Source organism: Bufo gargarizans, unplaced genomic scaffold (genome assembly GCF_014858855.1).
Source record: "Bufo gargarizans isolate SCDJY-AF-19 unplaced genomic scaffold, ASM1485885v1 original_scaffold_993_pilon, whole genome shotgun sequence".
Classification (NCBI taxonomy): domain Eukaryota; kingdom Metazoa; phylum Chordata; class Amphibia; order Anura; family Bufonidae; genus Bufo; species Bufo gargarizans.
Genome location: NW_025334786.1, coordinates 129,666 through 156,517, shown reverse-complemented (window position 1 = coordinate 156,517; position 26,852 = coordinate 129,666). Strand labels below are relative to the sequence as shown.

Here is a 26,852-nt window from a genome sequence, read left to right as displayed (position 1 = left end):
GCACTGCCCTTCGGGATTTCAGCCGCTCCAAGGCTCTTCACCAAACTTGTGGTAGAGATGATAGCCCCTCTCAGACAGGAGGGATTAAATATAGTGCCATATCTGGACGATTTCCTAGTCATAGCGGACTCAAAAGATCTCCTGCTGTCGGACCTGGAAGTATTTCTGTCCCGCCTATCTCAACTAGGTTGGATAGTGAACGAACCCAAGTCAATGTTGGTTCCATCCCAGAAGGTGAGATTTCTGGGAGTTACTCTAGACTCTGTAACTCAGTCAACCTTTCTTCCACAGACATGGTGGACGAAGGAGAGGAATCTGTCCCAGGGAGTCCCATGGATCAGATCACCGTCGATTACCGTCTTCACGGACGCCAGCCAATCCGGTTGGGGAGCAAAAATCGACAGAGCCTATTTCCAAGGAACGTGGAAGCGTCTGATATCTGCTCAGTCTTCAAATTTCAGGGAGCTGTATGCAGTAAGAGAAGCCCTTCTCGCCGCCAAGCAATTGATACGAAATCAGCACGTGAAAGTCCTATCGGACAACGTGACTGTGGTCTCCTACCTAAAACACCAGGGGGGTACTCGATCAAGGAGACTCCAGAGTATCTCAGAGGAGATCTTCTCCTTTGCAGAAAAGGAACTAAAGTCCATCTCAGCAATGCACCTGAAGGGATCCCTGAATCTAGAAGCGGACTTTTTGAGCAGACAGGTAATAGATCATACAGAGTGGGCACTGAACCCAGAGGTCTTCAATATGCTAACCCGAAGATGGGGGCTTCCTACAATAGACCTGTTTGCATCAAAGAGAAATACGAAGGTGCAAACATTCTGCTCCCTAAATGCTGGGGACCATCCCTGGAGAGTAGACGCCTTCTCCCTAAAATGGTGCTGGGATCTAGGGTACGCATTCCCTCCATTGCCGCTCATCCCGAGGGTCATTCAGAAGATTCAGGAGGGGAGAACCACGGTAATATTGATCGCTCCGTTCTGGCCCAAGAGGAGTTGGTTCGCCCCTCTATTAAAGCTAGCAATAGACGAACCAGTGAGACTCCCACTCAGGGGGGACATCCTATACCAGGGTCCTTTGCTACATCCTCATCCGGAGTTCCTGAAGCTCACGGCTTGGATCCTGAGGTCTCCCTCTTAAGGTCTCAGGGCCTGTCAGACCAGGTTATAGCCACCCTGAGATGTTCTAGGAAAAAGGTCACTTCCGCGATATACCTGAAGATCTGGAAGAGATTCTGCTCATGGTCGGGCGAGGAAAATCCAAATTCCGTGGGGCCCAGTATCCAGAAAATTCTGGAATTTCTACAAAGGGGCCTGGACATGGGCCTTTCTCCATCCACTTTAAAGGTTCAAGTTTCGGCATTGAGCGCCTTCTTTGATTCCGACCTGGCAGACCATAGATGGATCAAACGATTCATTAGAGCTGCACGTAGACTGAGACCCACACTTAGGTCCCGCAGCCCAACCTGGGACTTAAAGGGATTCTGTCACCTCCCCTAAGGCAAAAAACGATTTAAAACCAGCCATGCAGCACAGCTTACCTGGATTAGGCTGTGCTGTTCAATCTTGAAATCCGTCCAGCAGTTAGTTCAAAAACGAGTTTGATCAATGAGGAAATGCGTCCTGAAGGTGCCCAGAGGGGCGTTTTTTTCTTCTGAGAGAGCCCAGTCCCGCCCCTTTTTCAGTGCCCAGCCCGCCTTCCTTTTACTTCCTAACTGCCGCCTCCAGCCTGCCACAGCCTCCCCTTCCTCTCCTCCCCCTCCCTCTTGCCGAACGAAGTCTCGCACAGGCGCAGTACCCACTGAGGGCTGCGCCTGTGCGATCATCAGGAGACTGAGGGCGGCAGCTTCATCTTCGTCACTGGGCATGCGCCGAGCCCAGTGACGTCCGATGCTCGCTCTTCCCTGCTGAGGGAAGAGCGAGCATCGGACGTCACTGGGCTCGGCGCATGCCCAGTGACGAAGATGAAGCTGCCGCCCTCAGTCTCCTGATGATCGCACAGGCGCAGCCCTCAGTGGGTACTGCGCCTGTGCGAGACTTCGTTCGGCAAGAGGGAGGGGGAGGAGAGGAAGGGGAGGCTGTGGCAGGCTGGAGGCGGCAGTTATTTAGTTCTCAACAATCTTATGTGTTCCCCATTTGAGCCGTTGGAGGATTGTTCAATTAAGTTGCTTTCATTCAAGACTGCCTTTCTTATAGCAATTACCTCTGCCAAGAGACTGGGAGAGATTCAGGCTCTCTCCATTAGGGAACATACCTTACCATCACTGAGGATAAGATTGTGCTTAAACTAGACCCAGGTTTCCTGCCAAAGGTGGCCTCAGACCGCAACAGAGGCCAGGAGCTCCTACTTCCATCCTTCTTCAACAATCCCAAGAATCAGGAAGAAGAGCAATTTCATTTCCTTGACGTTAGGCGTACAGTTATTAGATACTTGGAAGCCACTAGGGACTTCAGGAAGTCTGACAGTCTGCTTGTCCAATTTGCTGGAAGGAATAAGGGATCCAGGGCCTCAAAATCCTCCATTGCAAGATGGATTAAAGGGCTTCTGTCACCCCACTAAAGTGATTTTTTTTTTTTTGGGCTGGTGAAATTAGTTATATTGCGATATATCACAATATAATTCTGTCACTTACTTTGATCCAGCAGTTTCTTCCAAAAACGAAGTTTTATCATATGTAAATTAGGTCTCTAACAGCAAGTAGGGCGGCTACTTGCTGCTAGCTGCTGCAGAAATCCGCCCCCTCGCCGTGTTGATTGACAGGGCCAGCCGGGATCTCCTCCTCCGGCCAGCCCTGTCGGCATTTCAAAAATCGCGCGCCTCTGTGGGTTCGGCGCAGGCGCTCTGAGATGAGATGAGGCTCGTCTCCTCAGCACTCCCTCAGTGCGCCTGCGCCGATGACATCACCGAAATAGAAGACGTCATCGGCGCAGGCGCACTGAGGGAGTGCTGAGGAGACGAGCCTCCTCATCTCAGAGCGCCTGCGCCGAACCCACAGAGGCGCGCGATTTTTGAAATGCCGACAGGGCTGGCTGGAGGAGGAGATCCCGGCTGGCCCTGTCAATCAACACGGCGAGGGGGCGGATTTCTGCAGCAGCTAGCAGCAAGTAGCCGCCCTACTTGCTGTTAGAGACCTAATTTACATATGATAAAACTTCGTTTTTGGAAGAAACTGCTGGATCAAAGTAAGTGACAGAATTATATTGTGATATATCGCAATATAACTAATTTCACCAGCCCAAAAAAAAAAAATCACTTTAGTGGGGTGACAGAAGCCCTTTAAGGACACTATTACCTTATGTTATAAGAACCAGAATCTGGATCCTCCTTCCAATATTAGAGCCCACTCTACCAGAGCTGTATCTACTACCTTTGCTGAAAGAGCAGGGGCCTCCCTGGATGATATATGCAGGGCCGCCTCCTGGTCTAGTATTCACACATTTGTGAAACATTACCGTTTGGACTTGTCTGGAACCTCTGGCCTCTCCTTTGGTCAGAAGGTTCTCCAGGCGGTTGCCCCCACCCATAAAAAATAATTTTATAACTCTCCTTGTGGCCGTCATGGTGATGATATGGGAAAACCGGAATTAGACTTACCGGTAATTCAGTTTCCATGAAATCACCATGACGGCCCATACATTCCCTCCCCTTCTTTTGTTGAAATTGTGTTGAAATTTTGTTTTTCACCGGTATTTTTTCTGGTATGGTGTAATACTGGGAAATACTAGGACACTTCTGGCACTTGATATCTTTGGAACACTGAGGTGCGGTGGTGGGAGGGGGCAATTTAACCTCTTCTCTGTTTCCTGCCCCACAGAGGTCATGGGTCAATCTCCTTGTGGCCGTCATGGTGATTTCATGGAAACTGAATTACCGGTAAGTCTAATTCCGGTTTTTCATGCTTCCCCGGGACTTTACTGCACCCATCACTATTTACATTGCCACACCATGGAAACAAGATGGAAAAATGGATCAAGCCAGCAAAGGAAGGAATATGGATAATAACAATACATTAGTAAGTGCCTTGTATTAACTTTATCCACATGATACATTCCATTTACTGAAGAGAGACAACCCCTTTAACTGGGCACTTTAATGTCAACTTATAACCTTTTTTTTTAAAGGGAACCTGTCACCGGGATTTAATGTATAGAGCTGAGGACATGGGTTGCTAGATGGCCGCTAGCACATCCGCAATACCCAGTCCCCATAGCTCTGTGCTTTTATTGTGTAAAAAAAACTATTTGATACATATGCAAATTAACCTGAGATGAGTCCTGTACGTGAAAAAAGTGTAGAAAAAATTGGGCTGGGCATAACATTTTCAATAGATGGTTCCGCAAAAATGGAATGGATACGGGAGACATACGGATGCATTTCCGTATGTGTTTCATTTTTTTTTGCGGACCCATTTACTTGAATGGAGCCACGGAATGTGATTTGCGGGCAATAATAGGACCTGTTCTATCTTTCAACGAAACGGAAATACGGAAACGGAATGCTTACGGAGTACATTCAGTTTTTTTTTTTTTTTTTTGCGGAACCATTGAAATGAATGGTTCCGTATACGGAATGCAAAAAACGGCCCGTAAACTGAAAAAAAAAAACACGGTAGTGTAAAGGGGGCCTTAGTTAGATTTCTGCCTTTGCTACCAGCAGTCCTGGTAGAATGAGAGTACCTAAGGATTGTGATGGTCCTTCACAGGATTTTGCTACTTGAGAGTAGTTTAAAGGGGTTGTCCCATTACAAACACTTATCCTGTATACAGACAGTAGGGGGATAAGTGTCTGATCGGCGAGGGTCTGACGGCTGGGGCACACGCAGGTCATGTGAATGGGGGCCCTGTGTTTCCCTCTTTGAATGGAGTGGTGGTCTTGCATGTGCACTGTTCAGCTCTCTGGGGCTGCTGGCGATTTACAGTTTCTAACAGGACAACCTCGAAGGTGTTAGCCTGTCGCTCACCAGCTTTTGAGAAACTACAACTCCCAGTGTACCCCAACAGTTGTGGGGAGTCAGCATGCTGAGAGATGTAGTTGCTCAAAAGCAGGAGCTTCACAGGTTGCAGACAACTGCTGTGCAATGTGGTCGACCTTCTGTAAGTTGCTGAAAGGTTTACGTCCGCCTTTCCCTTTGGAAGCTATAGCTGGTTGAACATTGCAATCATCCAAGGTCAGCTGAAGGTTAGTGAAAACATTTTTTTTTATGTAAACCAATAGCTTTGTTATATAACCTAGTAACCCTGGATGACGGCCACCCAGACCCAACCTGAAGAACATTCCTGCCAGACTCCTGATAGTGGCCTCTATTGATGCAAGTATTGACTGTGTTTGCCAAAGTTCTTCTAAAATACAAGAAATGCTAACAAGCATTTTATCACTGGCATCGAACATCAATCTGAAACCGAATCCAAAAATCTACATTGTGCTTTTATGTGTCATTTGGTGCCGGGCCAGTATCTGCTGCGTTGGTAGTTTTTATTGAAACCATGTGGGGAGATGTATCCATCTTTTGTGAGGCTTCATAAATTCTTTAACCCCTGTGTACTTTCATCTATGATCTGCTGAATCCATGCAGGTCATGGGAAGAGCGGGTTTATTACAGGATTATATGTTTCCTGAGGAATTTCTGGATCTTAACTGTAACAATTAATCATCTGCTGTTCTGGATCCACTGATAGGGACGTAAGCATGGACTGAGTTCTTCTTGGTGGTCCACTTCCAGCAGCATTGATGACGGGCACAAGTCCAAGTTCTTGGCCTGCTTCTGATCACTCCACAAGTGCTGTTACTTTTGAAGGAGCATCTGGGTCATATACTCATGACATTGGCTGATCCTTCTAATAGGGTCATTTTTTAAATTGTTACGGCTAGACTTTTGGTTTATATTTATATATAGTCTTCTACACTCCTAGCATGAGCATTCTCTACATAGCTTTACTGATCCTAATATGCAGAGATGAAAACACTAAAAAGATTTCCTACTGATGCACAAAGCTGGCCATACACATTAAAGTATTGTTGGTTGGACTGTCCCCCTACGACAGATGTTGAGCAGTTGGATTTCAACATGCCTGATCCTTTTATGCCTGATCCTTTTACATTTGGGGAGATAAACCACTACTAGATGTTTCTGACAATAACTAAAGCTGGCTGGCCATATACATTCAATAGCTGTTCTGTCAAAAGCGGTCTGTCCCCTGCTACGTAACCCAGACTTTCCAATGACTTCCTGAGTAGAGGGAAGGTGATGTCCTCTGAACAAGTGCGAACCAAATATTCCCCACCACAATCTGAGGAATATTGGTTATTGCAAATCTTGTCATTCTGGCAGACCATGACGAGAATTACTCAGGACGCTCAGTCCTCTCCTTCTGAGTGTTTCATCCTATATTCATTTGAAAGGGTAGGGTTAGTCTCTAGGTTATACAATTTACTAAATGCCCCGATAAGTGACTGTAAATTACCATTTATGACCAGATGGGAGGAGGACCTCCATTGCACACTGCCATTGTCTAAATGGCATACTTGTTGTGAGACTATAAGTAGGAGAATTTGGCAGGTCTCTCTTATTAAGACCTCACTTAAAGTCCTTCATAGGACCTATATGGTCCCCAAGTAATTACATCGATTTCTATCCCTCGGTCTCACCCCTCTGATGTGATTCAGTAGGCGCAATGTACCATATCTGGTGGGCATGTCCAGTTGTTAGCACATTCTGGACCAATATATGTTCCATCATTACAGGCTTTCTGGGCATCTCTTTGCACAAATTATCAGCCACTTGCCTCCTTGGGGACAGACCTGTGGGACTGAGACATGCTCCATTTAAACTGGCACAACTCTTTTTGTTAGCCGTACGTATTCACATAGCGACAAAATGGTGCACTAATACGCTTAATATCTCAGAAGTCATACAAAGAATGGACAGAACGGCCATTTATAAGAAGATCACCGCAATCCAAATTGACACAATGGAGGCATATTCGAAACTGTGGCGGCCTTGGCTGTTCTCCTCCTATACCCTGCATAGGTTAGATTATGTTATGCTGTGAATAGGGAATTGTCTGACCACATACAGGGTGCTGGATACCGACCTTTAACCATTCTTTCGAGATACCCCACCATGCTGCTGAATTTTTATTTATTTACTGGGACCAATGTTGTTGTTACCATGTTTGTCTCTGTTTTTGTGTTTTATTGCTTTTGTGATACTCTAAGGGTCCATTCACACGACCGTATTATTTGTTTCCGTGTCCGATCCGCATCCGTTCCATATTTTGCGGAATAAAATCGGCCCCATTCATTCCTGTGGGTGAATTAAATTAGCGGACAACATTCAGTATGTTGTCCGCCACCGTGTTTCGGATTTTATCCACCGCAAAAATATGAAGCATGTCCTATTATTGTCCGTAGAAATCGGTCTGCTCCCCCATAGAAGTTAATGGATCCGCAAATATCGGATGACATACGGAATGGTTTCCATATGTCATCCGATCTTTGCGGATCCGTTTCCGTTTTTTTATTTAAATATTTTAATGAAGCCTCTGCCCTCAGGGTTTTTTTTTTATACTCATCCGTTTTTTGTGGATGACATACGGAAGCCACTCTTCCGTTTTTTGCGGACATGCGGATCCGCAAAACGGAACGGATTACATACAGTCGTGTGAATGTAGCCTTAATGGCTTATTGCCTTCTTGGTCACCCCCTGCGCGGGGCTCACTTGGAATTGCAGTACCGCATTTTTTATTATTTGTCTGATATACCTTCTAATAAAAATATTTGAAACTAAAAGCTGTCTGTCCCGACTCCCTTCCAACTTCCCCCATACATACACTCTTGAGATAACCAAGCATGTATACTTGTTCTCAATAGAAAGAGATGGGATAGCTGCTGCCAGACACTGCTGGCGGCAGCTTATCCATACCTCCCAACTTCTGAAAATCAGAAAGACGAACAACAGTAGCAGGATGTGTTGCGCACCGTGGCACCAATTGTAACTGTAAGCCATGCTCCCAACTCCACCCAGTGCCTATATATATACACATGCCCAATCCCACCCAATTTCCTTAGTGCCCCACACAGTAGTTATGCCCACATTGTGCCCCCTTTCACAATAATTTTGCACGATCCTTGTACTGTTAAAAAGAAATAAATAAAAATAACACGTACTCCTCGAGTTCCCCCAAAGATCGGGCGCATCTGGCACTGCTTGGAAGCGCAGGCCTCTGAACTGAATGGCGAAACGGGGAGCGAACGGCTCACTGCTTCACCTTTTGTAATGAATTGTCTCTGTGCCCTAAGGACGCAGAGACAGTTCAAAGTGGGACATACCTCAGCCATTCCGGGACCGCGGGACAGCCGCCAAAATCCTGGACTGTCCCAGTGGATCTGGGAAAGTTGGGAGGTATGGTTTATCTCCCAGGAAAACGAAAGGATCAGGCAAAAAATTCACTTGATCAGATCTGTCTATTCCCCAACATCATCTGTTAGGGGAGAGTCAGAAGCTCGCCATAAACTTTAGACTGTTAGCCAAAGCTGCCGATCTCAGTTGGTTTGGCAGACAATTCACTAATGTGTATATGGCCTTTGCCTCCTTCTCCCCATTTATACATACTCCGCTAAGCTCATTGTTTATGTGTATGGGGCAGTCAGGAGAGGTAGATACAGGCCGAATGAGCATTCAGCCAACAGCTACCTAAAATGTATGGTCAGCTTTAGACTGTCTTTTACTTTATCACATTATAGCAGATAACAAATTCAGTTTGGGACGTTACATTTGACGTAACCTGCTCTCCACATGAGAACTTCTGAATGGCCGTCATGTAATACTACATTCTATGCCACCACTTTTCCCATACTCAAATGAGTTTTCCAGCAAGTTACATTGTTGACCAATCCTTAGGCTTGGCCCTGAATGTGAAATTGGAGCAAGTCCAACACCTGCATGTAGGGAAGCCCCATTGTGTGTTGTAAAATAGTGAAGGGGCCATGGCACTCCAGCCTTAGTTCCTTCATACTGCTGATTGGTGGAGGTCCTTACGGTTGAACTTCTACCAATTACACATTGATGACTTATCCTAATGATTGGCCATCATTAGGCCCATTAAAGGACCTCTAAACATAGGAGAAAAAAGCAAACATTTATCACTTAATCTCTAATATGTACAGAAACGTGTCCCAGGAGCTGAGTCATGCCCCCCCCCCCACCTTCCTTTCCTGTCCTGTGTCTGGCAGTAAGACAACTGGCTGTAGCAGAAGTCTCCTCTCTCTTACATGTGTGCACTAGCACACAAATACTAAGCCCTGCCCCTTTGGTTAATATCCACTATGGAATGGAAGAGATCAGCAGATTAACCCTACTGTTTTTGCATGATCTCCGCACTTTTTAGGAACATGGAGGAAATCCTGCAGACTGGCAAATGGTAGAGTCTGGTTCCTGTTTTTATTTTTTTTTAACCATAACTGAAAAGCTTTAAAGAGCTTTGCCAGGATAAAAACTTAATTCCTATCCATAAGATAGTGGGTAAGTATCTGTTACGCTGGACAGGATACAAGATACACAGAATATAACCAAACCCGTGTCTAGGCAAGAAGCTAGGGATGAAGGTCACCTCCTGACAAATCCCTACCAGCTCTCCCTAGACTTCTATGCCCACGTTCAGACCCTGAAGGTGGGAATGAACGTTTCCCCGTGCCTAGGCTGAATATTCCCTAAAATCCCTAAGATGGAGAAAGGGGGAAAGAGGCAGCCTGCTCCCTCAGGACATGGAGGGGGCAGGCGTCTCTCTAACAGCCTAGACAGACCATCACAAGAAAAACAAAACCAACTTATCTTTTACTGAGTAGGAACAGCAAATCCTTCCTTCCTTCCTTCCTCTGAGCAAGACAAAAGCTATAACCCGCAAAGGACACTGGGAGTGGGCGTAATTTAAACTCATACCAACGACCCCACCCAGTGCACCTGAAGGGAGGCGGATACAGCTCAACTCCAAAACAATAACAAAAGGCTACACACGTGCTGCTAACCTGGCAGACCTCCGTACATAACCTGAGCAGGGTATGACAGTATCTGATAGAGATCCACCAGTGTGACCTTCACTAATCGCAAGATAGGGAACCTGTTCCTGCATATGGAGCAGCAGGTCAAGCTTGCTCGTGATCGGTGGGGGTTCCGACGAGATGTTTATCTCCCTTCCTATAAAGAAAATTATAAAAGTTATTCATGGGCCAACACTTTTTAGGGAGTGGCAGTTTATGCTTTGAAAAAAACAATTGTCTATCCGACAGCTATGATCCTGAACTTCAGGCACTGAGGGTTGGGTCAGGGTGGCATGTCGACTCTCTTGCCTTGGGCACCTGTAACGCCCCAGAGTGGCATTACCACTTCTGCACCCCACTACTGTCTTTATCAGTTAACCTCATGTCATCATGTGTATTTATGTCAGGTCCTAAACACTGTGCATTTCTTATGTTGGTAACGTTATGTTAAAGTGTAATTTACCTGGTTCACCAGAAGGTGGCAGCAAGCATGGCAGTGCTACAGTTAGAGAGAATGAAACTCTTATTTTCATTCTAACTCTCCCTCTAAGGAGGGGAGGGTACTAGTTAGTTAGAAGTCAGTCTAGCTTACCCCCTGTTAGGGGAAGGAAGCAAGGGTTCTGCACGTCGCCATTGGACGTGTCCATGCCTAGTAAGGCAGCTAGAGCACCTTCAGCTCTGCTGAATGTGGAGGCCACAGCTTGAAGCCTCTGAAGCCAGGAGCAGAGTTCCCTGGATTAAGCTAGAGTCAGACTACAAAAAGAGAAGTTGCAGCATACAGCTAAAGCAAAGTTATTAAGTCAGCACAGCAGAGCCAGAGAGCAACAGATGTGGCAGAGTTGAGTTTGTTTACCTGCCAGAGTTAATGCTAAAGCCTGCTGGGAACCAAGACAAAGCCTGAAACTGTTGGAGAAACGTTTATGCAAAGTAAAACTGTTATTGAACTTAATCACAAGGTCTGGACTCAATTTATTTCATCATTCCCTTCATCAGCAACCCCCTTTCATTGCTTCCGGGCCAATGCCTGGGATCCAGCATATCCAGGTAGGAGCACCGTGACACGTGCACCAACGTTAAGGGGCATTTAGGCCACCCTACACCACTCTGGCATTCCTACACCTGGTGTCACTACCAGAGCTTTGAGACGTTCTCACAGCTCTGTGTCTCCACCCCTGTGATGATGTCACTTAGAGTTTGGAGGTGTTCTCACTGTTCTGTATCTCCGCCCCTGTGATGAGGTCTTTACTCCCAGCTGTTCCTCCTGCGTTTGATTTCCCTGCCTTTAAATCACCCCTCCTCCTATTGCAGGGCGTGGATTATATTTCTCTTTTCAGTTGTAGCTCTGCCTTGAGTATCTTCACTTGTTAAGCTATTAGTTCTCTGGACCTGTGTTCTGTTGCTGCAAGCACTCCGGATATTGCCAGCGGCCCTTGGATCCGTCTTCTCTGCGGCTGCAGCTCCATCAGCTAAGTGTGCAGACATTGTTGTGTACCTGGTGATTTTCTGACTGGATCTGAGGTGGCCACGGATCCCTCCATATTCTGAGCAGGGCATCGGTGGCCGTGCCCCTTCCACTATTGTAGGGGTTACAGGGCTCATCAGTCTTAGGCACGCGGGCATGCCTCGTTCCACCACATGGATCCGGGCATGTGCTTTAGCAGCATAGGGAGAGTGAGGGTCTGACAGGGGTCACCCTTTCTCTTCCCTAGTTTGGGTCTGGTCAGTAGCTCTTTTTACTGTGTATACTCTTGTTACCCTTAAACAGCCGTGACACTATAATCCACCAAAACCGTCCTTGTTGACATGGATCCGCTTTCTGGCTTGGTTGACCGCATGCAGGGTCTTTCTTTGGAAGTAGCGGATCTCCGTCAATCTGTGACTCAGCTACAAGCATTGGGCTCTGCTCCGGCTCATGGAGTCTGTTGCGAGCCAAAGGTCTCACTTCCGGAAACGTTCTCCGGGGGCAGTGAGAATTTTGTTCGCTTCAGAGAGGCATGTAAACTCCATTTTTGTTTGTGTCCCCACTCCTCTGGTAATGAGGAACAGAGGGTGAGGATTGTCATCTCCCTGCTCAGGGGTAATGCTCAGACTTGGGCTTTTTCGCTGCCATCAGGGGATCCTTCCCTTCGATCCGTGGAAAGATTTTTTGTGGCCCTGGGGCAGATATATGATGACCCGGATCGTGTTGCTCTGGCAGAATCGAACTTGCGTGTTTTATGCCAGAACAAACTGTCTGCGGAGCTTTATTGTTCTGAATTTCGGAGATGGGCAGCTGATTCAGGCTGGAATGATGCTGCACTCCGAAGTCAGTTCTGTCATGGTCTCTCAGAGGGTTTGAAAGATGCCTTTGCTTTCCATGAGAGACCAACGTCCTTAGAGTCTGCCATGTCATTGGCGGTACGCCTTGACAGGCGTCTAAGGGAAAGAAACAAGACCTCTCCGTCCAGCCATTGTCAGTCTAGGGGCAATGGTGCGGACTCATTCAGTATGCAGGGGCCTCATCCTGTCTCGCTCCCTTCTGAGGAGGAGCCCATGCAGCTAGGCCGACTTGCCCCTGATAAAAGAGGATTTAGTCCTCAGAATATGGTGTGTTTTTGTTGTGGGGGCATAGGTCATTTGGCAAATGTTTGTCCGTCTAGGAGATTCCTGAACTGTACTAAGAGCGATAATAAGAGAAAAACCTCAAGAGGTAGATCATCAAGTTCTGCTTCATCTGCTACTTTGGGCAAAGTTGATGTGGGAATTGATGCTATTCCTCTGACCTGCAGTTCCCGTTTTCTCCTGTCTGCCAGGGTGGCGCTAGAGAGCAAAGTCATTCCTTGTGAGATTTTTGTCGATAGTGGAGCGGCCGTCAATCTTATTGACACTCAATTTGTAGCCTTGCATGGTTTTCAGGTTTGTACATTAGAAAAGGATATACCTGTTTTTGCTATTGACTCTGCCCCACTCTTGCAGAGATCTCTGAAAGGCATTGTTCACAATATCCGGCTAGCTGTAGGTGACACTCATGTGGAGGAGATATCTTGTTTTGTCCTTAACGGATTGCCTTCTCCTCTAGTTTTGGGGCTACCCTGGCTCACTAGACATAACCCCACTGTTGATTGGCAAGGAAGGCAAATAAATGAGTGGAGTGACTTTTGTAGAGAGAATTGTCTCACAGCGACTTTTGCAGAGGTGTCTACTAAAACTGTGCCATCATTTCTCTCTGATTTCTCGGATGTGTTTTCCGAGAGCGGTGTTCAGGAGCTACCTCCTCACCGGGAGTTTGACTGTCCCATTAACCTCATTCCCGGCGCCAAGCTGCCAAAAGCACACCTCTACAATCTCTCACAACCGGAAAGACTCGCAATGCGAACCTATATCTCCGAGAGTCTCGAGAAGGGGCATATTCGTCCCTCAAAGTCACCTGTTGCCGCGGGTTTTTTTTTTTGTTAAAAAAAAAGATGGCTCTCTGAGACCTTGCTTAGATTTTAGGGAGCTGAACCGTATCACGATTCGCGATCCCTATCCCCTTCCTCTGATCCCGGACCTCTTCAACCAAATTGTTGGGGCCAAGGTGTTTTCCAAATTGGATCTGAGAGGCGCGTACAACCTGGTCAGGGTCAGAGAGGGGGATGAATGGAAAACGGCCTTTAATACCCCTAACGGGCATTTCGAGAATCTCGTTATGCCTTTCGGCCTGATGAATGCTCCGGCCGTCTTTCAGCATTTTGTTAATAGTATTTTCTATCATTTAATGGGGAAATTTGTATTGGTGTATCTTGATGATATTTTGATTTTTTTCCCCTGATGTTCAGACCCATCAGGATCATCTTTTTCAGGTCCTGCAGATACTGCGGGAAAATAAACTGTATGCCAAGCTGGAGAAATGTATTTTTATGGTATCGGAGATTCAATTTCTGGGTTTTCTCCTCTCTGCTTCTGGTTTTCGCATGGATCCGGAGAAGGTCCGTGCTGTGCTGGAGTGGGAGCTTCCTGAGAATCAAAGGCATTGATGCGCTTTCTGGGTTTTGCTAACTACTACAGAAAGTTCATTTTGAATTATTCCTCTATTGTCAACTGACATGACAAAAAAGGGGACGGATTTTTCCTCTTGGTCGGAGGAGGCGCTTGCAGCCTTTTCTAAGATTAAAGAGAGTTTTGCGTCTGCTCCCATCTTGGTGCATCCCGATGTTTCCTTACCTTTTATTGTTGAGGTGGATGCTTCCGAGGTGGGTGTGGGTGAAGTTTTGTCCCAGGGCCCCTCTCCTGCCAAATGGCGACCTTGTGCCTTTTTCTCTAGAAAACTCTCCCCGGCAGAGAGAAACTATGATATGGGAGATAGGGAGTTGTTGGCCATCAAGTTGGCTTTCGAGGAATGGCGCCATTGGTTGGAGGGGGCCAGGCACCCTATCACTGTTTTTACCGACCATAAGAATCTGGCGTACTTGGAGTCGGCCAGGCGTATGAATCCGAGACAGGCCAGATGGTCTCTGTTCTTCTTCTCCAGATTCAATTTTGTTGTTACTTTCCGCCCTGGGATCAAGAATGTGAAGGCTGATGCTCTCTCTCGCTGTTTTCCGGGAGGAGGAAACTCTGAGGACCCGGGTCCCATTTTGGCGGAGGGGGTAGTTGTTTCTGCTCTATATTCCGATTTGGAGGCCGAGGTCCAGGCTGCCCAGACTGAGGCACCTGCCCGTTGTCCCTCCGGGAAGTTGTTCGTGCCTCCTGAGCTACGTCACAAACTCTTTAAGGAACATCATGATACGGTTCTTGCTGGTCACCCCGGGAGTAGAGCCACGGTAGATCTCATTGCTCGGAGATTTTGGTGGCCGGCTCTTCGTAGGTCTGTGGAGGGTTTTGTGGCGGCTTGTGAGACGTGCGCTCGCGCTAAGGTCCCTCGTTCACGACCTTCAGGTTCCCTTCTCCCGTTACCCATACCTTCCCATCCTTGGACACACCTGTCCATGGACTTTATCACGGATCTTCCTCGTTCCTCGGGGAAGTCGGTGATCCTGGTGGTCGTGGACCGTTTTAGCAAGATGGCTCATTTCGTTCCTTTCCCTGGTTTACCCAATGCTAAAACGTTGGCGCAAGCTTTTGTCGACCATATTGTTAAATTGCACGGCATTCCCTCTGATATTGTTTCCGATAGAGGCACGCAGTTTGTGTCCAGGTTCTGGAAGGCTTTCTGTTCTCGCCTGGGGGTTCGGCTGTTCTTCTCTTCTGCTTTTCACCCGCAGTCGAATGGTCAGACTGAGCGCCTCAATCAGAATCTGGAGACATATTTGCGCTGTTTTGTGGCAGAGAACCAGGAGGATTGGTGTTCATTTCTCCCTCTTGCTGAGTTTGCTTTGAACAACCGTCGTCAGGAATCTTCTGATAAGTCACCATTTTTTGGTGCATATGGGTTCCATCCGCAGTTTGGGACATTCTCGGGAGGGGCTCTTTCTGGTTTACCTGAGGAGGAGAGATTTTCCTCGTCTTTGTCTACCATTTGGCAAAAGATTCAGAGTAATCTCAGAAAGATGAGTGAGAAGTATAAGCGTGTGGCTGATAAGAGACGTGTGCCTGGTCCGGACCTGAATGTGGGTGATCTGGTGTGGTTGTCTACAAGAAATATTAAACTGAAGGTTCCCTCCTGGAAATTGGGTCCCAAGTTTATTGGGCCTTATAAAATTTTGTCAGTCATCAATCCTGTTGCCTTCCGCCTTGATCTTCCACGGGTTTGGAAGATACATAATGTATTTCACAGATCTCTCTTAAAACCATATGTCCAGCCCACGGTACCCTCCTCTTTGCCTCCTCCTCCGATTTTGGTTGATGGCAATCTGGAGTTTGAGGTTTCCAGAATTGTGGACTCTCGCATTGTCTGCGGTTCTCTTCAGTACCTCGTTCATTGGAAGGGTTATGGTCCTGAGGAGAGGATGTGGGTTCCGATGTCGGACATTAAAGCCACTCGCCTTATCAGGGCATTTCATACGGCTCATCCTGGGAAGGTGGGTCCTGGGTGTCCGGAGTCCACCCGTAGAGGGGGGGGGGGGGTACTGTCACTACCAGAGCTTTGAGACGTTCTCACAGCTCTGTGTCTCCACCCCTGTGATGATGTTACTTAGCGTTTGGAGGTGTTCTCACTGTTCTGTTTCTCCGCCCCTGTGATGAGGTCTTTACTCCCAGCTGTTCCTCCTGCGTTTGATTTCCCTGCCTTTAAATCACCCCTCCTCCTATTGCAGGGCGTGGATTATATTTCTCTTTTCAGTTGTAGCTCTGCCTTGAGTATCTTCACTTGTTAAGCTATTAGTTCTCTGGACCTGTGTTCTGTTGCTGCAAGCACTCCGGATATTGCCAGCGGCCCTTGGATCCGTCTTCTCTGCGGCTGCAGCTCCATCAGCTAAGTGTGCAGACATTGTTGTGTACCTGGTGATTTTCTGACTGGATCTGAGGTAGCCACGGTTCCCTCCATATTCTGAGCAGGGCATCGGTGGCCGTGCCCCTTCCACTATTGTAGGGGTTACAGGGCTCATCAGTCTTAGGCACGCGGGCATGCCTCGTTCCACCACATGGATCCGGGCATGTGCTTTAGCAGCATAGGGAGAGTGAGGGTCTGACAGGGGTCACCCTTTCTCTTCCCTAGTTTGGGTCCGGTCAGTAGCTCTTTTTACTGTGTATGCTCTTGTTACCCTTAAACAGCAGTGACACCTGGGTACCATCCACAGTATCACTAAAAGGGGCCCTGTGCCCTTGTTGCTTCATTGCAACTAGTGTCACGAAACAAGTACTAGGACTCTTAAAGGGCTGTGGGGGGAGGCGCCCGCTGCACCAAGAGAGGTTGTCTCTCTGTTTAACTCTATATTTGAAACCTGGAAACACAACATTAAAGTGCAGTATGAGGCCATTTTGGTTTATCTAGAAGATCAGATGTCAGAATAATGGAATTATATTTTGTATATAAGTGAGAGTTTGTAAAGCGGCAACAGCGTTCCTGAGATCAGCTTTTTCGGGGCCAAATACATAACTATTATTTTATCAATATATGATATACGGTATGTCATGACGACCTGCACAAGATTTGGTTTGTCCATACTCCACCCATGCCTAGAACATACTAATGGATCTGTGTAGAAGATGAAACAACATGGAATGAATCAACTTTAGGGGAATGGGAGGAAGTAAGGAGGAACCTTTTGCTGAGCAATCCTTTCTGAGGGGCCTCTCTCTGCCTTTGTGATCTGCCACATGGCTGCACTGCTGTATGGCATTAATATTTTATAAGCAGCAGCGAGGTCGGTGCTTGCATGTGAAATTTTGGCTTATTCAGATGTGTGGAGACTCAGATCTCCAAGCCAAACCATGTACTATTCTTTCTGGGACTATAAAAGTGAGTGAGGCAGCACTCCAGACATTCAGGCTACAACCATCTGTACTTGCTGATGCCTGCTGTGTGCAATACGGGAGGGGGTTTTCTCGCTTGCTATAAATATTTAACTTAGTGCAAGGACCACGAGTGCAGTCCCAGTCCATTATCAAGTCTAACGTTATCGTGGTGCTCCGAGTGCATATTTAAGGGCCGTAACCTAATGAAAGGGTTATATAGCACTGGGGCATGATGCAGTCAGATCAGACAGTCACATCCTCAAACACTTGGGATAATCATTGTGTATTTCCAAATGGTCCTTGAACTGGGATGGAATACTTGTATTAAAGGGGTGTCCTGCTTTTTGGAATTTTTTGGGGGTTTTGTTTTTTTGTGGTTACTTGCTCCCTGCCTCTCCATTCTGGGTTCCTGCTATGTCATTCCAGTTCCCATCATGTAGACGAATTGGATCACGTGTACCACTGCAGCCAATGACTGGCGTCACCGGTGACGTGTCCACAAGCGGTACGTCACTGCTGGTTCACATGCTTTTTTAGGACATGTCACCGCTGAGGCCAGTCATCTGGAAAGTTTACTGGACTGGTACCAGAAGACTGCAGAAGGGAGTCAGAGTCGGAAGGGTGCAAGGAGGAGGTGGTGAATGATTTTTCTTTTTTCAACAGGTACAGCAGGCAGGGGTCACAGTTGAAAAACTCCAAAAAGCTGGGCAATCCCTTTAAATAGAGCAAGATTCCAGTAATGCGGCGCTCCCATTGTTCTGATGCATTCATTTTCATGTTTGAGTCAGTGCTGGAGCGGCAGGACTGTTGGGTAACCATTTTGATGTAACATAGTACATAAGGCCGAAAAAAGACATTTGTCCATCCAGTTCGGCCTGTTATCCTGCAAGTTGATCCAGAGGAAGGCAAAAAAAAAAACTCAGGTAGAAGCCAATTTTCCCCACTTAAGGGGGGAAAAAATTCCTTCCCGACTCCAATCCGGCAATCGGAATAAATCCCTGGATCAATCCCCCCCCTCTCTAGTAGCTATAGCCTGTAATATTATTACGCTCCAGAAATCCATCCAGGCCCCTCTAGAATTCCTTTATTGTACTCACCATCACCACCTCCTCAGGCAGAGAGTTCCATAGTCTCACTGCTCTTACCGTAAAGAATCCTCTTCTATGTTTGTGTACAAACCTTCTTTCCTCCAGATGCAGAGGATGTCCCCTCGTCACAGTTCTGGGGATAAATAGCTGATGGGATAGATCTCTGTACTGACCCCTGATATAGTTATACATATTAATTAGATCTCCCCTCAGTCGTCTTTTTTCTAAAGTGAATAACCCAAATTTTGATAATCTTTCAGGGTACTGTAGTTGCCCCATTCCAGTTATTACTTTAGTTGCCCTCCTCTGGACCCTCCCTAGCTCTGCTATGTCTGCCTTGTTCACAGGAGCCCAGAACTGTACATAGTACTCCATGTGTGGTCTGACTAGTGATTTGTAGAGTGGTAGGACTATGTTCTCACCACGGGCATCTATGCCCCTTTTGATGCAACCCATTATCTTATTGGCCTTGGCAGCAGCTGCCTGACACTGGTTTTTACAGCTTAGTTTGCTGTTTATTAAAATGTGACAGGCCGATAGAAACGAACGCAGAGACAATTGCACTTCTAGATGTTAAATTAGCAAAATTGTCCGTTGCAGCAAAGATGGCAATGAAATCAACTGAATAGGTGATAAATGCTAGTCCAGTGATGGTCAGACCACCGAGGCCCCCACCGGTTGCCAAAACGTGGAACCATGTCTGTGGCTAGGAGAATTTTTAAAGGCGCGTTGCTCATGTACCCCAGTGATTAAGAATCTTGGCTGATTGGAGGAGGAATCATCCGGTTTACCCCATGACTACTCTTCGGGTGCCCGCCCCATGAGAGGTATCCCTTATGCACTTACCGCACCCTGACCGCTCCGGGTACAGGTACCTTAAAGGTGTTTTCATACAAGAGGGAAGGCCTGCTTTTCATACATTCTCCCTTTCGAGCCTCCAGAGTAAGAGATCTTTTTGGGGGCTGTTGTGGAAGTTGAGATATTTTCAGATATAGCAGAGCTGAAATTGTTGCTTCTCTGTGAGATAACCTGCAGCACTAAGTAAAATTACACCTAACAAATTTAGATTTGGCAATTATTTGTGCTGAATGACCAACTCTGCTCTGCTAGATCTACATATGAATGTCATAATAACCTCATGAGCTATATTAGACTGTGATGTTACAGGGAAGACGAGCTGTGTAATCATATTTTTTTTAGTTTTTGTTTTCATGGTTAGTCATTTATTTTTATGATCCTTCACTAATAAGGCCAAATATTCATCCCTGCTTTTCGTCATCGTCCTCCGCATGTTCCAGGGATACTCATGTTTTGTTTTTCTCTTTCTACTTGTTCTGATCCTTGGTTTGTGGGAGACACAGAAGCGTGACGGGAGGTGGGCCCTGAATGTGTTGTCAGGTTCCCCCCTCACGCTCCTGTGACTCCTTATTCATTCCACATGTGCTGCTTTCAGCCCCAGCAGCTGGGCGCATGCAGGGAGATGGCCAGTGTGCGGCAGATCTGGGAACACTGGTATTCCAAGGGCCGCGGCCAGCTGCCAAGCCAGCGCTGTGCGTGTAACAAGAGCAAGGAATGCAGGCCCAGAGACGTGAAATGTTCCTTTAACTGCCTCTCAACCAGACCGGTTGACTGTCGAAATGTATTATAGTAATGCGCTATATATTACGCGATGTATAATAAATTCATAATACAGAATGTTATGTATGAGGCGGAGGTCGTTACTAGAATCTCTTGTAATGTAACCGGGAAGGAAAGTTTTATAGCAAATTTCTCTGGTTTAGAAAATAGATAATTAAAGGGGGTTTCCTATTAGCCAGAGCGCAGAGCAGCTACAAAAAACATCAATCACTCTGGAGGACCGGACATGTCTTTGCATCACTCAGTCAAGCCTGGGATTTCAAAGGATACCTTGTAATGCTCCATTTCTCCTGTGGAGGCGCTGCTGGGGAATTGAACTTTTGCTGCCGGGGTCCTCCACAGATTAAAGGGGGTTTCCCACAAAGGACATTTGTCATCCTCAGTAAAGAGGACTAAATGTCTGACCACATCACTGAGACCCCCACCAATCACTAGAAAGGGGATCCAGGGACACCCCTGTTCCTCCTCACTGCACATCTGCAAGGATCAGGAGTTTGAGTGGAACAGGACAGATGACAGCTGTATCCTTCAGCCCCGTAGACATTAAACGGGGCCACAGTGCACATGCATCACCACTGCTCCATTTAAACTCCTCCTTACTATAGTCAATGAGGAAAAATATGGGACTTGGGACCCCATTCTAGTGATTGAGGGTCTCGGCAGAAAACAGACTTTTATCACCTCCTATGGATAGGTGATAATTGTCCTTTGGGAACAATGGGGGTCATTTACTAACCAGAAATATTTCTATATTAGGCGTATTTCTGGTGCCGAATGCGGTGCAAAGGTACTTTGTGGTGCAATCTGCAACTTTTCTCCGCTCACGCCAGGTTTAAAAAGTGGGTGGGGAAGGGGAAAGGCAAGTAAGCCAGTCTTATTTCACTTTCTACACATTGTTTAAGCAGTGTCACAGCGCGGTGTGGATGGTAAACGCCACACTGAACACAGGAGGGAAGGGGAAAGGGACTAGTCAAGGCTCGGAAACTAGAGAATGGGGGATGGTCACCACCTAGTGAATCCCTAATCCGAGCCCTGACTACTATCGGTATGAACAGACCTCGATGGTAGGAATTTTCATACGCAGGAACCTAAGCCTTATCTCACCCTAAAGGGCCCTGAAAATAGTGTCAGGACAACATATAACCTGTTCCTTCCCAGCTGAAAGAACTGGAGACTCCCTCAGGCCTAATATAAACAGATATGGGAATACAACAAACTGGAAATAGTAATAAGACCCTTAACTTCGATAAGTACGCGGACGAGCAGGAACTCAGTGGAGAACCAAACACCAGCACTTCAACAACCAAGAAGGAGCTATCAACATAGCATGATGGGTGAGACGAAACTAAATCGAGGAGTTGGAATGACCACTTAAGCTACTCCTGAGACAATAACCAGCAACAACACTGAAACATGTGAAACCAAAGCGGCTGTCGGATCACATCACGTGCAGCCAGTCTCTTCGATCTTCTGACCCCTGTCACGGGAGATACCGTGACAGGCTGCTAGGAAGCTGTTTTACATTTAGAACCGGCGGTGGATTCGCCGAAGTTATGTAGAGGCCGAAACCTCGTCATAACTCTGGTGGATCTACTGCTAGCTAAAAGGCTTATTAAAGGGACTCTGTCACCACTTTCTAACCCCCACTTTTAAAACTATTGTTCTGTCCATGGAGCCCTTGTGATTACAATAGTGTTGTTATATGTGAAATCTGCTGGCTCGTTTTGATAAAAAACACTTTTATCTAACCTGTCAATCATGTGGATAAGGTGCCCAGGGCGTTTCTCCTGGTCTGAACATGAGTTCTGAAGCATTCGGCTGAATATGAGCAGATAATATTGCCCGAAACACTTCAGAATTCATCCTGCTGCTTTTGCCAGCAGTCACATCATCATCAATAAATACAAGAGAACCAGTTCCATTGGCAGCCATACATGCCCACGCCATGACACTACCACCACCATGCTTCACCGATGAGGTGGTATGCTTAGGATCATGAGCAGTTCCTTTCCTTCTCCATACTCTTCTCTTCCCATCACTCTGGTACAAGTTGATCTTGGTCTCATCTGTCCATAGGATGTTGTTCCAGAACTGTGAAAGCTTTTTTAGATGTCGTTTGGCAAACTCTAATCTGGCCTTCCTGTTTTTGAGGCTCCCCAATGGTTTACATCTTGTGGTGAACCCTCTGTATTCACTCTGTTTTCACCAGGGAAAGAATTCTTCGGTCATTCACCACAGTTGTTTTCCGTGGTCTTCCGGGTCTTTTGGTGTTGCTGAGCTCACCGGTGCGTTCCTTCTTTTTAAGAATTTTCCAAACAGTTGTTTTGGCCACGCCTAATGTTTTTGCCATCTCTCTGATGGGTTTGTCTTGTTTTTTCACCCTAATGATGGCTTGCTTCACTGATACTGACAGCTCTTTGGCTCTAATCTTGAGAGTTGACAGCAACAGATTCCAAATGCAAATAGCACACTTGATATGAACTCTGGACAATTTATCTGCTCATTGTAATTGGGATAATGAGGGAATAACACACACCTGGCCATGGAACAGCTGAGAAGCCAATTGTCCCATTACTTTTGGTTCCTTAACAAGTGGGAGGCACATATGCAAACTGTTGTAATTCCTACACCATTCACCGGATTTGGATGTAAATACCCTCAAATTTAAGCTGACAGTCTGCAGTTAAAGCACATCTTCGTTTCATTTTAAATCAATTGTGGTGGTGTATAGAGCCAAAAATGTTAGAATTGTGGCGATGTCCCAATATTTATGGACATGACTGTATTTGATATCAATGTAATCGTACTGACCCATACAATAAAACAGACATGCTAATTGTGTAGTTTGGTGAACGTCGTAAATTTTAAGTGCAAAAGACAATAGTGGAATCACTTTTTTTTTCTCCTTCTATTACCGCATACCAAAAAATAATAAGTTAATCAATAAGCTATGTATACACCAGGATGGTGTCCCTAAAAACTATAATTCAACAAAAAAAAAGTACCGTAAGTTATTACCAGAAAAAAACTAAATATAAAATAATTGAGAAATATCGATAGTTGTCCTAAATTGAGAATATATATATATATATATATATATATATATATATATATATATATATATATATATATATTATTTTTTTTTATTTATTTTTTTTCAAAACAGCCTGAATCACCATAGATTGATTTGTCTCTATTTGGATTACTTAGTTAAAGGGGTTCTCCAGTCACATAATGAATTTTATTTGCCTAGAGTATACCATACACTGAATATTTTGCCCTTTTTTTTGTCAGCACTTTCCTTCCCCTCTTCTTGGCATCACTGCATCCAGGCAGGATGCTTACATACAGAACTTCCTGTTTTCATCAGCTTCCTCTCTTACTGTTTACTAACTGAAACCAACAGTTTTGCTTTGTAATGTTTCACATGGCTTGCGCTGCCTGCAAACTGTTGCATCTGCAGCTGTCATGCCCCCTACACCTCTAGGTGGAGCAAGCTCTGTGAAACATAACAGAGTAAAGCATGCTTCCTGTTTTTATCAGCCTCCTGCTGGGTTTTCTACTGAAACTAGCATGCTTTACTCTGTTATGTTTCACAGAGCTTGCTCCACCTAGAGGTGTAGGGGGCATGACAGCTGCAGATGCAACAGTTTGCAGGCAGAGCAAGCCATGTGAAACATTACAAAGCAAAACTGTTGGTTTCAGTTAGTAAACAGTAAGAGAGGAAGCTGATGAAAACAGGAAGTTCTGTATGTAAGCATCCTGCCTGGATGCAGTGATGCCAAGAAGAGGGGAAGGAAAGTGCTGACAAAAAAAAGGGCAAAATATTCAGTGTATGGTATACTCTAGGCAAATAAAATTCATTATGTGACTGGAGAACCCCTTTAACTAAGTAATCCAAATAGAGACAAATCAATCTATGGTGATTCAGGCTGTTTTGAAAAAAAAAAAAAAAAAAAAAAAAATATATATATATATATATATATATATATATATATATATATATATATATATATATATAAAAATAAAAAAAAGCAGGATGCAGTGATGCTGAGAAACAGGGAAGTAAAGGGCAGACATGAAAAACAAGTGTATGGGGTAAAATATGCAGTGTTTGGGGTGCTCTAGGCAGATAAAAAAAACTGAATATAAACCAGAGAACTACGTTAAAGCTTTTTTTTTATCATAAAACATAGCTCTGACCAGTAAAATAAAGGAATTAATCCACTCTCGGAATTCTGGATCTACATGTATATAGGAAAAATGCTAAATAGTGGTTAGTGTTGTAAATTCAATTTGAGGCCTCATGCACAGTCCCGTACTATGGTCCCATAACCATGCCGTACACTGCTGTATTCAGAAGCAGAAGTTCTGATGAACTGAAGATTTGCCGAGCTCAGAGATGTCGCCACATAGGCCTTATAAGTAAAGAATAATTTCAATCATGTAATGACAGAGAATGATATTACGTGAATAGGACTGTGCCCAAGTATTGTAGTCTGATGGGCATCAGGATGACCAGGGTTTGGCATTCATATGAATGTAATTTGTTAGTTACTAGAATATATTTCTCAGGGAATATCTTGTTTCCTCCTCATCATGAACATTTCAATAATGAAAAACACATGTGAATTGTAACAACATAGAAGGGGAGAGGTTGGTGTCTCGCTGTCGCTCTGGTTCCCAGCTTGATTTGGTTACAAGATCTGCATTTTTTTTTATTGCCATTGTATGTCTATGTAGTTCCGTGGCAGTAGTAGATTAAATTGATGAGCTAAGGATTACACCTAGAACTATTTTATTGCATTGTAAATGCTGCTATCATGCGCTATGCCACTAGATGGAGCTGTGCTAAAATTTTGCCAAACTTTACCACTGTTGTAACTTAAAGCTGCCACTAGGGGGTGATGTGATTGGTCTTGTCATGAACTTAGTTTAAAACTAAAATGTACAATATTGTATCATTTATATTATGATCATTTAAGTTTTATTTTATTATAAAAAAATTTCCATAGATGGCAGCACAGAAGCTCAGGCCAGTTGGAAAAGTGACTTTCTCAATCTCCAGCCGTACAGACTCAGGAGTCCATGCAATCTGTAATTCTGCGCATGTGGACATTGAAAGGACCCCAGATAAATCTCCATTCTCTGAAGACATATTAGTAAAAGCTTTGAATTTCCATCTACACCCTGAGCCCATCAGGTGAGTATTACCAATATTTGGCAAAAGTGCTGCTCCTCCACCCCCAACCAGCTCATACTGCTTTAATGAACATATGAAAGATTGAAACAATAAAGAGCATATCGGAATACAAATATTTTTTTTCTCCTGAAAGTCTATTCGGTCACTGACCTTATAAACCAAAGGGTATGTAGAATATCGCCAACTTCACAAATACTGCTACCATATGTTGAAAAATAGCTAAATTATAGTAATACCTCTCATATAGATGAATAGAATTAATCTGATACTGCCCCCATATCGACGAATAGAATTACAATAATACTGTCTCCCATATAGATGAATAGTTACTACAATACTTCCCCCATAGAGAAGAGTAAAACTACTGTAAAACTACCCCCCCCCCCCCCCATTTTAGAGGAATAGAGTTGTTATAATACTGCTCCTGTAGTGAGAATAGGTAGACCACTATTATATTGCCCCTATAAGTACAAGAACTACGGTACTATACTTTGCCCTATGGACAAGGACAGATGTCCTGTAATATTACTGTTGTATAGACACAAATATACTGCTATCCTACAGAACCTTGTTCTAAGAAATCCATTCAAAAATGGCCTTTTAGGATGATCATGATGTTGAGATGGTGACCGATTCCTAGAATGATGAGGCCTCAATTCTATAAGGAACTGCTCCGGCATTCTAAGCAAAGCTCCATTAACATTAAGGGGTTATCCCATGATTGATGTAAAAAAATGAAAATCAGACATCATATAGGACATGGCACTCTCTTTCTAACAAAGCTAGAACCAGCCCTGTACCTCACATGGATCCAGAGATCTCCACATTCATTGCCATAATTGCTCTGCTAGATTTTCTTAAGACTTGCAGCTGAGGGTGTATGCCCTTGCTAAGAGGGCATGTTGTTTTCAGGGAGCATGCCCTTTCTGTTGCAGCTCTCTTCCTGCAACTGGCACAGCTTCTAACAGTAAATACGGCTGGTGGCTGTTGAAGGACTGTGGAACTGAGCATGTGCAACCAGCTCAGTAGGTGGAAAGGCACTTTACTATACAAACTAAACACCAGGGGGCGCCATTATGGTGAAGAAAAGGGAATATCTCGCAACTGGAGCATTTGTTTGGAGAAAGTACAGTGCTCTTGTGATGCGTCTCTATAATGTGGTGTTCCCCTTTAACTGAGGGTCACATTTTCATAATTTTTCTGATCTATATCACTGTGCAATTATGGAACTGGTTTAACCACGGCTAGGCTTGTGTTATCCTGTGGTCAATCTCAAGATGGTCCTAGAAGATGTTGAGAGGTATCGGGGATGCTGAAAGTCAAGTGCTTCACTTAAAGGGGTTCTGCACCTTCATTTAACTGATGATCTATCCTCTGGATAGATCATCAGCTTCTGATCGGCGGGGGTACGACACCCGGGACCCCCGCCGATCAGCTGTTTGAGAAGGCAGCGGCGCTCCAGCAGCGCCGCTGCCTTCTCACTATTTACGCGGCTAAGCTCTGTTCACTTGAATGGAGCTTAGCCGCGC

General features: G+C 45.3%; 1 protein-coding gene across 2 annotated transcripts in view; it reads left to right on the top strand.

Annotated features, from left to right (window-relative positions):
• PUSL1 (pseudouridine synthase like 1) overlaps positions 1–26,852 on the top strand; it is an 88,072-nt gene that overhangs the window by 37,032 nt on the left and 24,188 nt on the right. For both annotated transcript variants that reach the window (XM_044275245.1, XM_044275246.1), the window contains exon 3: positions 25,136–25,323. In XM_044275245.1, the coding sequence (XP_044131180.1) occupies positions 25,136–25,323 (188 nt within the window). The remainder of the gene's footprint in view (positions 1–25,135; positions 25,324–26,852) is intronic.